Here is a 16,642-nt window from a genome sequence, read left to right as displayed (position 1 = left end):
TGATCCCCTTTCCCTCTCTAATCTCTGGCTTCTGTTCTTTTAGTTATCTTTTATATAGTTTTCTGACTTCCTCAATCCTAAACACCAGCTCAAACCCTGCAGAGCCCCAGGGAGAGATCTAACCATAAGCCAGCAATGCACAGCTATGGATTCTAGAGGTCTGAGCCTGATCAGAAAAAGGAATGGCCTCCTTTGCTTCCAAGCTTCCTATGATTTTTGTGTCCCTCACATAGCAACATAGAAGGTGTTGCTATGCTGTCGTTACTTTGTCCTCAGGGAGCCATCTCCAGTCGTCCAAATCTCTATCTGGCCATTGGACCCAGCTGGCTCCAGAGGAGAAAGTGAGGCTGGTGACTGCATAGCCCTGCCTCACTTGCAATTCATGGTATCACCTTCCTGATGTCATGGTCTTCTTTGAGAACAAAGGACAATCAACAACAACTTTGTCCTCAAGAATAAACCAATAATATGCATACTATGCCTCCCTTTGCACTGAAACATGGAGACCTTCCCATAGAAGATTTCATTTATCCTGGCTCTCTCCTGGAGGTAAGGAGGAGAAGGAAAGTCATCTTTTCCCTTATGGAGCTACCCAAAACTTGGTTATCCACTCATTGAATTGATGGCACCAGGGGGACAAGGACAGATTCCAATTTCAATCAGAATTTTCCACCGCCCTGCCTTACAACTGGTGCCCTGCAGAAATGGCCCTATTTCCTAACTTATGGACTGAGGAGGGGAAGGGATGATTAGGGGCCTGCACCTCATTCTTCTCCAGGCTGTACTCTTCCATCATCTTGTCTCCCTGCTCCTGGAAGGTGATGATGATCAAGGCCACGAAGATGTTCACAAAGAAGAATGGAAACACCACAAAGTAGACAACATAGAAGATGGACATCTCCATCCTGTACCCAGGGCTGGGACCCTGGTTCTCAAAAGTTGCATCCACTGAGTGTTTGAGGACCCTGTTAAAAGAGGGGAATGGGGGATAACAGAAGAGGAGGGGAAGAGATGGGATAGGGCAGGGATAAAGGGTACAAAAAGGAGGGAAGTGGGATGGGATGGTTGAGAGGGGATGAAATTGAGATGGGGAGAATGGGAAGAAGTGATGATAAGAGTTGGAATCAAAGAAAAAAGACATGAAGAAGTAAAAAATAAGCAAGTTAGGGCTATAAGATCTGTCCCATAAATAACAGGGTAACCTGCCATGCTGTGCTTTTGTGGACTGTAGATCTATGCCTCCTTTCTGATGTGTGGGGGCACTAGGGATGTGTGTGGGGGGGGGGTGTGTGGAGGGGTCCTGGGATCATCTCTGTTTGCCTCTCTGCCCGGTCCTGCTCCCTTGGCTCACCTAAGCCCTGTACCTGCCTAGCCAGTCATTGTTCTTCAGGCTCCTTCACTGAGAGCTAGGCAGAGATGGTGGTCAGTGCCTTCTCATTGAACTTCCCTGCTCTTGGGGACCAAGCCTCTGCCTCATTTTATGCTAAGAGTCCAGTCTGGCATTTCTGTCCACATATGAAACAGACACACAGACACAGCAGCTAGAGAGGACCAAGGTCAACATGCACATGTGGGGTCACATTCAAGGACACAGAAGCGGGCCTCACTAAGCATCCTGGTCCTGACCCAGACAGCTCTAAGACTAAAGGTTCCACTACCTCAAGCCCCAGAGAAGTCCCTAAGTGTCACCCAGGTGGGAAGCCAGGAGCCCCCAAACCCTTACTGTGGCCAGCCTTCTCCGGTGGACACGGTGAAAAGGGTCAGCAATGCCCAGAGCACATTGTCGTAATGAAATTCATACTTTTTCCATTCTCGATCCCTGGCTTTCACCTCATTTTTCTCATACAGGAGATACTTGCCCCTGGGAAAGAGGAGTGACATACAGTTAATGGACCCAGGGAGAAGCCCTCTGGAGTCATACCCCTGGACTCTGAGAAGGAAGCAAAAGCAATCAATGGAAAAGCTTATCCTGGGCAGTCACTGGGAGTGGGGTGGGGTGTTGTGCGGGCTGGATGTGAAGTCCTCAGTGCTATAAAAGGGGCAGGGTAGGAATGAGGGGTAGGGATTGGGAATGGCTAATTTCAAGCCAAGCAACATCAGCTCCCAGTATGGGCAGCATGGTCAGAGTTCTTTCCTTTCATCCAAGACCTGGGAGGGATGGCTTTTAAAGCTGGGCACATTCCCAGAGTGGCAAGACTTAAAGACCACACAGCTGCTGCTTCTTTCCCTGACCTAGGCAAAGGACAAGCCTGACATAGGTCTTCAGGGAGAGGGGCCAGGAACATCATTTCATTGAATAGCCAAGTGAGGCAGAAAGTAGGGTCTCAACCAAGGATCAGGGTGAGATGGGATCGTCATCCCAATTCCCTAGCCACTGCTGAATGGCCCATTGAGCAGGGTTCTTAGGGCCCCTCCCTAATCCAGGGCTGGAAAGCTCAGGAAGGGAGGGAGGGAGATGGGTAGGGGTGGCAATGAGGACCCACCGGCAGTCTTTCTCAAACTCCTTGGACTCATCTGTGCAGTGGAAGAACTTGCCCTTGAAAAGCTGTACGGCCACCACAGCAAAGATGAACATGAAGAGCATGTAAACGATGAGAATGTTGAAGACGTTTTTGAGGGAATTCACCACACAGTCAAACACGGCCTGGGGAGGGGAAGCAAGCACACAGAGTCAGGGTGGGGACCAGGCTGGGGGCCTGGTGCTGAGGGTGAGAGGGAAGGGGAGAGAGCAGTGCACCCTGCTGAACTGGAGGCCCCTGGCTATCCTGCACAGCTGATCCACAGGCTCCTGCTTCCCAGGGCCTTCCCATGGGGGAAAGGGAGGGTGCCTGAGAGGTGAGACACTGTGCTAGCAGCCTCCCTGTCCAGCCATTAGCCCCTCCCCCCCTTCTGACTTTCCTGCAAAGCTTCAACTTTTATACTCTCCCAGAATAAAGATGAGGGAGACAAAGTTTCTTAGGGCTTATACAGAAGGTTCTTCCAACCAGCCTGCCTTCCCAGACTTAAGCCCCAGTGCTAGGTCAAATCTCTGCATTCTCAGAGCCCAACAGTCCCATGCCCTTCTTTGAGTATGGACACTTATCCTCTGTCTTGAGTTACCGATTTTTGCCTGTCTATGCTATGGATCTCCCCCATGCTTTTTGGAATAAATCCTAACTCTCCCCTTGCTTTCTTCCCAACTCCTTGGTAGAATCAGATGCCTAGTGTCACAGAATATGGCACACTGGATCTACAGCTAAGAAGACTTGAGTTCAAATCCCTCCTGAGACACTTACTGGCTGTGTGGCCCTGGGTAAGTCATTTAACCTGTTTGCCTCAGTTTCCTCATCTGTAAAATGAGCTGGAGAAGGAAATGGCCAACCACTCCAGTGTCTGCCAAAAAAAGCTCAAATGGGGTCACAAAGAATGGGACATGACTGAAAAATGACAGAACATTATTATTGTTATGATATCAATTCCTAACATTGCAGATGACCTTTGACTTTCAAAGGCTCATGGGATTTCAAGCTGGGCAATATCTCTGTGGCCATTCAGTCTAAGCCTCTTATTTTCCAGGAGAGAACATAAGGGCCCAGAATGGTAAAGTGATTTTCCTAAGTCACACAGGAGAGCTGGTCCTCTTAAGAGCTGCTGATCCAAGGTTCTTTTCACTATACAGATAGATATGACAGGGCATCTTCAATGACCTCAGTGATTACATGTATAAAGGATCATTACTCCCGTAATGTTGTTGTTCAGTCATTTTTCAGTCATGTCTGACTTTTCATGACCCCATTTGGAGTTTTCTTGGCAAAGATACTGGAACAGTTTGCCATTTCCTTCTCCAGCTCATTTGACAGATGAGAAAACTGAGGCCAACAGAGTTAAATGACTTGCCCAGGGTCACACAGCTGGTAAGTGTCTGAGGTCAGATTTGAACTCACTAAGAAGAGCCTTCCTTGACTCCAGGCCCAGTGCTCTATCCACTGCAACACCTAACTGCCCCTACTCCCACCACTGAGCCAAGGGAATGGAGGCATAGAGAAGTTCAAGGCAGCACTGGGAACTGTTGCTGAGACTACAGACCTAGGTCTCCTGTGTCCTGGTTCAGACCTCTCTCTATGAGACTGTGATGAAGGTATTCATGTTTTCAGATGATGCCCAGGGGCTTTAGAATACAGGTGTGCTCCACAGTGGTCCAAACCCTCCAACTCCCATCTCACCTTGAGTTTTGGCAGTCGTTTGATGGTTTTGAGAGGCCGCAGCACCCGGAGGACCCGAAGGGATTTAATTGTGTTGATATCCTTCCCTTTACTATTGCCACTGTAGGGAACAATTGAGGAGAAGGGAGCAAGAGAGCAAAACTGAGATTCAGCATTGGGATATTGGGGGGTAGTCTTCAACTTGGTTCTACAAAGCCCCCACCCTTAAAGAGTATGGTATGCTCAAACACCTGGGAATTAAATGAACTTGGCTTCCCCTACCTTGGAGGAGAAATTTCCCTTTTGGAAGGCTAGTTTCCCTTTTGGCCCTGTGCTCTGGAACATGTTGTAAGCTTGCTCCTTAGGGTTGGTTCTCATCTCTGGGGCTTTTTAAAAAACATGGGCACTTACCAGTAAGGGATCCGAGAACCCTGTTAACACCCAGTGCCTGAGGCAGCTATGTGTGAAGACTCCTGCTTACACAGTCTGTCACAGAATCACAAAACCAAACTCCCAGGAGTTGGAAGAAGCCTCAGAAGTCTTCTAGTCCAACCTATACTTTAATGTCAATCCCTGAGAAATGTTCAACCAGCCTTTACTTAAAAGACCTTCAGTGACAGAGGACCCATTGCCTCCCGAGGCAGCCCCTTCACCATTTGGTCAGTTAGAACTGCTGGGGAATTTTTCCTTCTAAGCCTAAATCTGACTCTCTAACTTCCATTTACTGTCCCTGTTTTTGCTGTCTGGGACCAAGCAGAAAAGTCTATTGATCCTTCCACAGAACAAGTGTTTAAGTACTTGAATATAGATATTATATCTTCTCCCAAGTCTTCTTTTCTCCGGTTCTTTCTCCATCACTGGTTCTTCTAACCATTCTAACATGAGCGCTCGGTGTGCTTCCCATCTGGTTACCCTCTTCTGTATGAACTCTGGCCTGTCTCTTTGGGTCCTAAGCAGGAAGTCCTCACCAGAAACCCAAGCAGTTTTAGAGGCCAATATATTTGTTTTTGGATGCTAGACCTTTCCTTTGGGGATATGCAAAAAGAAGGGGCCAAAGATGAGGATGTATTTTGGACATTTGTGTCTTTCCCATTCCCTCTCTATTCACAAACAAAACTGTCCCAGATCCCACTTTCAATCAAATACTAAACCCAAAATAGCTTGAAGGTCCACCTGGGAAAAAACAAACAAAAACAAATTTTGGGCTGGGGGTTGAAGCCAAGGCTTCTGCTTGGTCCTTGGTGTTTTCCCTAATTGGGGTCACTCTCCCCAGGGACTTCATATCCCTCTCCTTCTGGAGGATTGCCTGGAGATGTCACCCAGAGCCTACCCAGCTCACAACCAACAGCACAGGGTCTAGGAAATTCCAAATAAAATTTGCTAACTCCATGATGTGTGGTGGTTCCTTTACTGCCTCTGGTGGCTGGGACTCTTGAGTGCCACAGGCTTATTCCCTACCAGATAGTTCCTTCTAAAAGCTCTGGTCCAGGACCTTGGACAGCTGTTTAGAAGGGCTGTCTCCAAAGGCAAGCAGCTCTCTTTATTAGGACTTGGTGGTAGGGTTAGGAAGAGAAACTGAGTAGGACCCAGAGTGAAAGAGATGTCTTTATTCTAGATATCTACTCTTCCATAGGCTTTCTTTTCTCTTTTCTGGAAAGAAAAATGGAAGGCTAAAAAAGTAAAGACACTTCCTGAGGGATAGACTCCTTCCCTCAAGGTAGAATTGCTACTGCATTAGTAGGGACAGTGAGGTGCCAATCTAGGCCCTTTCTCCAGAGCCTTGGGACTGTTGCTTATTTACCAGTTACTATAAGTTTCCTGAGAGCCCAAACCACCTGTTTTTAAAGTGCCTTAAGAGTAACTTTAGCCCTTTCCATATGACATGCAACAAGCTTCTCTCATCCTGGATGGCAGAATTGAACCCCTGGGGTCATCTATCCCTGGTAGATTAGGAACTAGTTTTTCAGAGTGTTTTCAAAGGGCAGAGGTACCAACAGATGCATGCCTTTCCCAGGGGACAGAGGTGAGGGTGGGGGTGGGGCAGGATGTCTAGCTATTCACTGCCCTCTTATGTATGGGAGCTGAAGAATTTTGTTCAGATGAACTCCACCTACCTTGCTCTAAAGTAAATGAAGATAAAATCTGGTAAGGACATACCTTTCCCTTATCTTTCTTCACCAGTACTCCGGATAGTCTTTGTATACATTTGCTATTTTTCTCACTAGCCTCATCTGCACATGGACAACTGAAGCACACATCATCAAAACAATCCTTGAGTCAGTGGCTGGGTCAAGAAGGGAGCCAGAAATCCTGACTTTCACCTAAATGTTTGATTCAAAGCCTCTTGCAGACTTTTCTGTGATGCTCCCCAGCTTACACATGTTGGGAGAGTGGGGTAAAAGATTTGAGTCCCAGACCCTATGACTTAAAATAACAGGTAGGCAACCACAAACATAGAAAAAGAGAAAACATAGAAATCAAAGGAGTGCATTAGGGTGAGAGAGAGAGAATGAGAGAAGGAAAAAGAGAGACAGAAAGAGAGACTTTACCGTGCAGTACTCCTGTATCACGTGGCGGTGAGAGGGAGAGACAAGTAGAGGTGAGCGACCTCAAAAGAAAAAACACACAACACATGCCTAAACAACACCTTTCTCCCTACTTTGGCATGATGGTTTCCTCTGTACTCCAGCTGTCTTTGGAAGTAAGAAGATGCCTTTTTTTTTTTATTTTAGGGGGTTGTTTTGGGTGCTGATCTTGTTGCTTTCTGGTCTCAGAGACCCTAGGGAGGCATCTGTTTGATTAAGCAAGAGTAGAACTATGGTCTGAGAAAGTTACCCCTTTACCCATTGCTTAGACATGTTCTAATTTCCCTGCTGTAATGGGCACTACTCCATAGCTGATGCAACTTCCCCATGGCTCGAGATACCAAGAGGGTTCAGGGCTATGTGGTTTCCAAAGGCAAGAGCACCACCTGGAGGACCTTCTGAAGAGCTGCTTGGCTCTTAATAAGACACCTTTCACCTGGGGGCCCAGCCCAGGGCAGACCCTCTCAAGCTGTTGCTCCAACTGGGATGGATTTTTCTAGGGGGGAAAGAATCCTAGAATCATGGATTTAGAGCTAGAACAAACCTCAGAGGTTATCTTGTCCAAATCCCTTATTTTACAGATGGAAAACCGAGGTCAGATAGGTTAAATGACCCACTTGCCCAAAGTCATTCAGGTAATGGGAGGCAGAGCTAGGAATCAAACCCAGGTCCTCTGACTCCAAATGCAGTACCTTTAAGGGAGAATTAATTACCTAGGGCATGGCAAAGATGGCCCCAAACCAGATCAGGAAATAGAACCAACTCTAGAGAGAGGGCTGGGAATAAGGGCCATCTGCTAATGGGAACTACCCAGTGGCCTTAACAAATAGCTTGGAAGGCCTTGAGAATATGCTGATGAAACCAAGTGCCCAAGGCAGTGGGGAAGGACCAAAGACCCCTGGGATCCTTTTCATCTTAAATCCTAGACCCATAAGGGGGACTTAAATTTTTCTGGAGATCAATTTGAAATACGTCCCCCACTACGCCCTACCCCAAATCCACCCCCAAAAGGGCAACAGCTTATGCTTCCTTTCCATATCTCAGAAATTCTCCACATCGGCCAAACACTGGCTTCTGTCACAGGCAGCTGGACAAGGACCTTAGCAGAAGCTGGAAGCTTCCCAGAGCAGGCACTGAGCTGAGAGGTGCCCAGCCTGGCCATGATTAGCATCATTGCCACTCTTGCTTCAATCAGAGGAGATGGGAGGACAAGCAGCCTGCCCTGGGCCCTCTTTTCCACTGGCTGGAGCCACAGAACCAGATGGGCTCTTGGCAGCGGATGGGGACTGAGGCATAATAAAACTCCAGCTGTGAAGAAATGTCCATTGCCTGGCCCTGATAAAACTGCCTTGAGCCTGTTACGGTGTGATGGGGGTAAATAACAGTGAGTACGACACACTTAATGTAACACACAAGTGCAACATTTATACTCTAGGTGTTGGTGTTTGGAGGGAAGGACAGCAACGGGGGAAAAACATCCTTCTGCTGTTGAGACCCAAGCTAAGTCTTCAAGGGGCTGGTTTCTTTAGTGGCTTCCTCTAGCTATGGTGTCCTGAATCTTAACTTTCCATTTTGCTTTTTGCATAGTTGTGGACAAACTGTAGGACACCTGGGATTGGTTTCAGACTCCCAAAGGGATAATACTTGCTTTGACGTCTGGTTTTACCCATCTCTAGTGAGGAACCTGGAGGCTCCTGGAGTGAGTAGCACTGAAAACATGTGCTCCTAACATAAAGCTTTTGGCTTTATGAAGTTTGCTCAGTGTCTTTGGGGGGTGGGTGAGTAGTAATCTATAAGTACAGGAATGCTCAGGACAGAAGAGTGTAGCTGAACCAAAGGGTACAACATTGGAAGGCAAAGAAGCAAAGACACCTGAGTTTAGAGGGGCCCTGACTCTCCTCCAGTTTCCCCCTTGGCAACAAAGTGCCCCAAGAGATACTTAAAAGGAAAGAGAAAAAGCAGGGGCCCCTGCTAGGGAGGAGGAAATTTTGAGGCAGGGTAGAAGATTAGAAACATGCAACTAAGTAGAAAATTTCCAGGGTCATTTTCCAGGAAATCTCAGAGGCTCCTCTCAGGTGTTAACAAGGAAGCATGAGATTTAGGGCTCTCCGCCCCTATCTCCTGTAGGACTCAGAGGACAGCATCTGGCCTCCTTACAACTCTAGGCTGATCCCAAACCTGATGGCCATCATCCAAAGAGCCTGGCATTTCCATTAGAAATAGGTCTCATACTCTCAGAGAAAGTAAAGACTTTTTTTTTTTCCTACCTCCTCAATTCTTGGATTCTCATAGAAAATAAGATCAATTTAGAGAATTTAATTTAGGAGATATAGCTGTAGAGGACCTTAGAATTTAGTCTAAATTCCTTTTACAGCTAAAGACACTGAGACCCAGAAATGCCGGAGGATTTGTCCAAGGACACAAGTCAGTCCTTAAACCTAGGTTCCCACAAGGAAACAGAAAACTAGAAGGAAGCTCCAGAAGCCTTTCTGTCAGAAAGCCTCCTCTTCCTTCCTTTTTGAGATCACCAGACTAACTGAGGGAGAAGGATAGTAGGGGAGGGAAGATTTAGGATACCTCAAAACAAAAGTCTCCCCCCAAATGGGTTTTGTTTCCCACTAGAGCTTTGAGGTATAGCTCCAATTACAAAAGAGCTGTATTGCTGAGAAACTGAGTGCAAATCTAATTTTTGTAATTAATTTTATTTTAAATGTACTTGGGGAACTTGATATTTAGAAGACTCTTAATGGTAAATCCTTTGTAAAATGAAGACTCATTCCCTTAACTGCTCTTTTGTGTAAGCCCACAAGTTCATACACAGGGTTATTTAAAGCAAGAATTGCCTGTACAAGATGAGTAAGGATAAGGTTGCTTCACATCTGTCTTTACCAGCAACAGAATTCCAGAATGCTAGCACCTAAAGGGACCTCAGAAGTCATCCAGCCCAAACCCTTCATGGTATAGCTGGAGAAACTGAGGCCTAAAGAAGAGTCCAATGTCACAGAGGTAGTAAGTATCAGAGCTAGGATTGCAGCTGGATCTTCTGGCCATGCTGCTTCTACTTGCCCAAGCTCTCATAGCCTGGGAATGGCAGAGGGGTCTTTTGGCTTCCAGGCCAGAGTTCACTGCAAAGCAAAGAGCTGTATTTAGGTGGGACCTGGGCTAGATGTACTCTGTGGTTCCCTGGATTCTCAAGGATTCTAGGATTCTGTGCCATGGAAGAGTGGAAGGTTAGCCTCGGTGACTTCTAAGGCCCCGTTCAACAACTTGGAAACTCTATGATGCATGCTTAAGAATTTACTTCACTCATGAAAAAATCTACCCCACTTACTTTGGGGAAGGTTAAATAGGCATGGTTAGGGTAGATAGTCTGAGGTCTTTTAAATGAACCCGTCCAAAATTACCCAAAAAAGCCTCCATGGCTTCCTAAAGGCCTCCCTGCAGTTACTCTCCAGGATGGACAGGGCTTCAAGACAGGACCAGTGGGGCAGTGCACTGTGTGTGCCACATTTAGTACAAACATAGGGCCTTAGGACTTAGATCTAGAACAACCTCAGGCATCATCTAGGCTAACACTCCCATTTTACAGATGACAAAGCTGAGGCTCGGAGAGGCTAGGTAGTGGTTGTTTCCTTTGACATCTGTTCATTATATAGGTAAGAGATCTCTTGCCCACTGGGAAGGAGACAGGGAAACATTTTTCAGGAAAAGCGGATTCCTAGGCTGAAGATTTTCAGTGTTGGTAAAGGTTGAGAAAAGAAAGTCTTGGTTAATTTGATGATGAAGTAAACACAAAGACAATTCTGTTGAAGCCACACCCAACTAACACCCCCAGCACAATATTTCCTGTATGGACCATGATGGAATAACTAAGGGAGCTGGCTAATTGGCACAGAGCATGCAAAGGGTTTGGGCTAAGTGCTTATGAATAATGGGAATGAATGGATGTATGGAGATGAACATCTCTTCAAGGAGGGAGACCCCTACTGGACAAGAGGCAGCCCTTTCCCCTCCACACAGGGGCCACACATCACCACTTAGCTACAGCCCGACAGATCAGAGGGAGGCTTAGTCTTTTACTAATGAGGAAGGTAGAGCCATGGGTCTCACCATGTGTCCTAAAATCCAAAGGACACTTAGAACGTGTACATGTCCTTCCTTTACTGCGAGAAGTTAAGTTTTATTTGGGAATAGCTAGGCCTGGGACTTCCTCAGAGGCACTCCCCAACCTACATTCACTTTTCTAGCTGCCAGAATAATTTACAGAAGATCTCTCTACTCCAACCCTCACCAGGGCCAAACCCCCTAACTCCAAAACAAATACCGACAGTCAGCTTCACATCACAAGAAATGAGAGAGAAAGAGAGAGAGAGAGAGGGGGGGGCGGAGTGAGAGAGAGAGAGAGAGAGAGAGAAGACAGAACCAGAAATACCATGAGTCTGGATACTCAACTTTGGGCTTCATTAAGGAATCTTTTTTTCTTTCTTTCTTTCTTTTTTTTTTTTTGGAGTCAATTGGGATTAAGTGACATTCCCAGGGTCACACAGCTAGTAGGTATCTGAGTCAATATTTGATCTCAGGTCTTCCTGACTCTAGGGCTGGGACTCTATCCACTGTGCCACATAACTACCCCAGGAATTTTGTTTTGTCCACCGAGCTCAGAGCAAATCAGAATTTTTGACTGTTTTTCACCCAATAAGTGTATACACAATGCTTCAGATCTATTCACATAAACAAATATCTCTGAATTGAAAGGTGGCCTATTTAAGGCCCCTACATAGGGCACTACTGAAAACAGGCCACCTTGCAAAATTTTAGAAACTCTTGGTCTCCAAACCAGGTATTATATTTATTGTTTGAGTGATGACTGACCTTGTTGGCCCCTCCAGATCTGCCAGAGGGATTAAAGGCAAGGTGACCAGGGAAAGAGGAAGCTAAGGTCCACTGTAACCTCAGGGCAAAGAACCTGGGAAGGGTCTGACTCAGAAACCCTTACTTCATGGGACTGCCCCTGAAGATATTCCTATGAGCATCACAGAAACCAAGCTCCAAGAATCCTGGTTTCCCTTCTCAGCAAGAAGCCACCAAGGCCTGCTCACCTCGGTCCAAATATTTATGGCTTGGGCTGTCCTGTGCTAGAAGAGTTTCCATCACCTTGGAGGCTCAATGGTTGCCTGGTACTCAGACATTCAAGGGCCATTTTGGAGTACCAAAATGAAGCACTGCCCTTGGGGAGGGAACAGTGCTCTGGGAATGCAGGGAAACATTATGTTTACTGGGGAAGATGCACCACACCTACTGTGTAAGGGGAACTCTGAGCCCCAGAATCCTCATGCACATTCTGCTCCCAATTGTTTCTTTGGGGGGGTCCCCAAAGAGACAGCTGCTCAGGGCTGAACCCAGAGAATGAGTGAGTGAAATGGTCTGGCAAGGCTAGCCTGAGACCAGCAGCACAGCAATAGGCCTGGGTGATGAGGTAAGGCACCATTGCTGTATGAGGGAGACAGACAGGTCCTTTTCCCCCATGGTAGACATCATGCAAAAAGCCAATCCAAATCCTTCTTGGCTTCAGGGTGCATCCTCTATCCCCATTCCACCTGGTCCCATCACTACAGAGCACTCTTCCCCTGAACCAGAGGAGAGAGCAGACCCAGGCAGGGAGGGGGGGGAGGATAGACAAGCAGGACGCTTGCCAGGAAACTTACGTGAAGGCAAATGCCACCAGAGCCCCACTGACCACAATAAAATCTAAGATGTTCCAGAGGTCCCGAAAGTACGCTCCTTGGTGGAGAACCAGCCCTAAGTCGATCATCTGTACAAAGAGAACAAGGTAGTGAGGGTCCTGTGATTTTATATGCTTTCCAGGCACAGGGTCCACAGACAGGGCAGTTGACCCTGAGGATGTGTTTGTGTCCATGTTTGTGGGAGAGAGAGAGACAGAGAGACAGAGAGAGACAGAGAGACAGACAGACAAATAGAGAGACAGAAAGAGAGAGGAGAGAGACAGAGAGACAGAGACAGAGAGAGAGAGGGAGAGAGAGTGTGTGTGTGTGTGTGTGTGTATACACTAACACACATGTGCTCAACTTTCTATCTTCATTTGGAGAAGAATGAACAAAATAGTGGAAGGGCAAAAGGTAGATGGAGTTAGCCTGATGATCCACCCTTGGACAGAGGGGAGCTGATGTGGGGCCAGTCAAAATTCTCCTCTTTCCAGACCACAGCAGGTGAGAAATGAGAATGTCTAGTCTTGGATGCCAGGCAGGGAATTGTGTAGAAGTGGTACTGATTCTGGAGAGGGGGGGCAGCCAGGGCCCCCTGAATGGATGCAGGATCTGGGGGCTGGGTGGGGTCACTCTTGGTCCCTGTGTTCCTGCTGAGGGAACCTGTAGCCACCGTCTGTGCATCTGCACTCTCCTGTCGTCCTGCCTAAGGGTGTCTCTTCCATAACTGTCCTGGACTTTTGTATGAAGTGCTATGTGTAGTCTGGATCTACTTTCCATTGGTCTTTTCTGCTGACCTTTTTTCCCCTGCAGTTTGAATTATCAGCTCAACACAGCTGCTTGCAAACTGGCAAACCCGTTCTTTTTCTACTCAGATTCTGGCTCCATTGCCAGGCAATGCTTTCCTTCCTGACTCTTCCCCATCAGCCTCCCTTTTTGCCCTGGAACAATGGGGCAGGCTTAATTGTGCTTATCTCTTGTTGAAAATCTTCTTACTTGGCCTCCCCATGGGAGATAAAGAAGGAAATGGTGAACTCTTACTGCTTTTTAAGGCATAGGTCAGACACTACTTCCTCTGGTCATTAAGTCAGTCAATAAGTATTTTATTGAATGCTTAAGATGGACAGACACTCTGCTAAGTATTGGGGATTCAATTAAGGCAAAAACACAGTCCCTGTTCTCAGGGACCTCACAGTCTAATGCAGAAAACATGCAAATCCTATGCATATACAAGAAATATATGTATAAATAGGAGGGGAGAAACTAAATGTGTGTGTTGGGGGGGGGGGGCGGAAGGAGACCTCTTTCAGGAGCAGGATTTGAGCTGTCTGGAAGGAAGCCAGAGCAGCCAGGAGGTGGAGGTGAAGAGGAAGCGCATTCTAAGCATGGGGGGCCAGTCAGTGCAGAGGCATGGAGGGAGAGGTGGGGGGTCAAGGGGAGGAACAGCAAAGAGGTTAATGTTAATGTTGCTGGATGGGGGATTAGGAAGTGTGTAGAGGAGAATAAAGCAAGGTAGGAAGGGGCCAGTTTGTGAAAGGCTTTTGTGTTTGAGCCAGGAGGTCATAGAGAGTCACTGGAGGCATCTGGAAGCCTTTCCTAATCCTCCTAGTGGCTGGGACCTTCTCCCTTACCTTTACTTATCTGTTTACTGTATCTTCCAGTAGAACATAAACTCCTTCAGTGAGGGGGGGGGGGTTTGTGGGGGTGGACAAAGAATGTATTCCCTTCCCTTCCTTTCCCTTTCTTTTCCTTCCCTTCCCTTCCCTTCCTTTTCCTTTTCCCATTTCTTTCCCTTCCTTTTCCTTCCCTCCCCTTCCTTTCCATTTCCTTTCTCTTCCTTTTTCCTTCCCTTCCCATTTCTTTTCTCTTCCTTTTCCTTCCCTTCCCTTCCCATCTTTGTATTCCAAGTACCTAGTTCAGTGCCTTAAACACTTATAATAAAAATAGTAGCTTATATTATACAGCACAAAGTGCATATAAAATGTCAGAATTACTGAAGACATGGTGTCCAAGAAGCCAAGCTGCTTTCTTCTGCAGTGCTCAGGACACTATGCCTTTGTGTATTCCTTCTCTTGCAGCCCTATCATGGAGACTCTCAAAGTCTCTGGGCAAGGACCCTACTCCCACTCCCCACCTTATCCCCAAGAATCCACACCCCAGTCCCAGGTTCCTCTTTCCCAGCTTTTCCAACTCACCTTGATCACCATCTCAAAGGTAAAGACACCAGTAAAGACATAATCAAAATACCGCAGCACCTGGAAGAGAGGAGGGAAGTAGGTTGAGTGCTGTTCCTTAGACAGGAGTCTAGAGAGGGGACTGCCCCAGAAGTCTGGGCTGCAAACAGCTGGGGATTTGGTGACTTTAGTATCAGCATGCTTGTCTGGGGAGCTCTAATCAAGGGCTTGAAGAGGAAAAAACTCAGGGATCCACAGAGCCTGGCATGTCCTTTCAACCTCAGTTATAAATAAGCTCCCAATGGTGAAGTCACATGTTCCAGGTGTGCAGGTGCGGAACCAAACATTTAACTTGGCTTTGCTGCTCTTATGAAGACAAGTCCTCCAAACAGCACAAATACCACCCCTAATCTATTTATATACAGGTGTGGGGATGCTCTTAACCCTTGATGGTCGGTCAGTGATCGATGTGTTGAACTCTGCCTAACTCTCACCATGCAGGGTACAGAGAATGGAGCAATGGACCTCTGCAGCTTACGGGCCCACAAGACCTTGGACAAGTTATGTAGATCCTGTTGGGTCTCAGTTTTCTCATCTGTTAAGTGTGTGTATGGGGGGCAGTGTTGGACTAGATGGCTCCAAGGTCTCTTTAGTTCTAAATCTATGATGTTCTAGATAAGTCTTCAATTAAGTTGATGCTAAGCTCTTGCTACCTAGGAGTTCTTCCCTTTACTCAATCCCCTCTACCTACCCTTCCCCTAATGCCTGGATTTTACTTAAATCAATTTCCTTTGTATTTAAAATTTGATTGTTATCTATCCTCTCCCTCTTCACTTTCTTCTCTTTCCCAACTTTGTTAAATCATTATTTCAAAACCTTCCTCCCCAACTTCTGATTTTTGTTAAATTTCTTTTACTACCCTCATTTTCTAAAAAGCTTTTCTTTGCTTTATCTTTGCTATTTTTTCTTCCCTTCCAGTCTACTATGAATTTTATTTTCTGATTCATGGGTCCAACTTTTATTTGTTCCTACTTAATTCTCTCTATGTCACTCATGTCAGTTTCTAAGATACCAAGTTAGAACAGGATCAAGGATCTAATCAATTTCTATGTAATTGCCCCTGCTACATCCTCCATTTTTTCCTGCCATGTCTTGATCTTAGAAGTATTAATTCATGAGGAAAGCCATGTTGGTAGAAGCAATATCTCATGGTAGAAATTGCCTTGTGTTCCAATTGTGTGGTCCAGTCCTATTCCGTAACCTCAAGATGATCAGTCTTCTCAAAGACTACCTCACCTCTGCCTCTAGGTCATTTCTCCCCACCTCTCCCCCCACACTGGGTGCCAGTTGTCCCTAGGAACTCTCAAGTCCTTTCTCTTGGGGTAGGGTGCTGCTCATGAAGGCACACTTTCTCAGAGAAGGTGGCTGCCCTAATGTACAAACTCTTCCCAGTTTAAATCCATCACAATGTCCCAGTCTTTCTTTATAAGGTACATGTCTCCTCCCCTATAGGAGTGTGCTTCAGAGGGGACCCCTCTCTTCCACTGAGGTGAGACACCTCTGCCTTTCATTCCCTTGAACTCAATTTCTCCCCTCTACCTCCCCCTCATGATTCCATAGTCCCCCCTCCCTCCTTGCCAAGAGACAACAGGAATCTCCATCCCTTAATTGTTGATGCATAGACTTGATAGCTAGCATTTACATATGTGTATATGCAAATATATTACATAATAGCATTCATATAGTGCTTTAAGATTTACAAAGTGCTTTATAAATATGATCTCATTTTATCCTTACGAGATGGGTGCTATTATTATTCCCATTTTACAGATGGAGAATCTGAGGCTGAGAGACGTTAGGTTACTGAAGAAGACAGCTATTAAGTGTCTGGTACTGGATTTAAACTCAGTTCTTTCTGACTCTTGGTCCATTATTCTATCCCCTGTGCCACCTAAATACCTCTTCCTCTCCCCATTTAT

At 46.4% G+C, this 16,642-nt stretch overlaps 1 protein-coding gene across 1 annotated transcript in view; it reads right to left on the bottom strand.

The window, feature by feature from the left end:
- CACNA1A (calcium voltage-gated channel subunit alpha1 A) overlaps window positions 1-16,642 on the bottom strand; it is a 255,077-nt gene that overhangs the window by 56,982 nt on the left and 181,453 nt on the right. Inside the window, exons 23-28 of the mRNA XM_069082950.1 lie at window positions 14,685-14,744; window positions 12,472-12,578; window positions 4,203-4,302; window positions 2,484-2,644; window positions 1,724-1,861; window positions 764-965 (exon numbers count right to left, since the gene is read on the bottom strand). Of these exons, the coding sequence (XP_068939051.1) occupies window positions 764-965; window positions 1,724-1,861; window positions 2,484-2,644; window positions 4,203-4,302; window positions 12,472-12,578; window positions 14,685-14,744 (768 nt within the window). The remainder of the gene's footprint in view (window positions 1-763; window positions 966-1,723; window positions 1,862-2,483; window positions 2,645-4,202; window positions 4,303-12,471; window positions 12,579-14,684; window positions 14,745-16,642) is intronic.

This window comes from Petaurus breviceps, unplaced genomic scaffold (genome assembly GCF_028583685.1).
Source record: "Petaurus breviceps papuanus isolate PSGF00001 unplaced genomic scaffold, PetGlider_PUasm1.0 172, whole genome shotgun sequence".
Classification (NCBI taxonomy): domain Eukaryota; kingdom Metazoa; phylum Chordata; class Mammalia; order Diprotodontia; family Petauridae; genus Petaurus; species Petaurus breviceps.
This window is presented reverse-complemented; position numbering and strand designations above follow the sequence as displayed.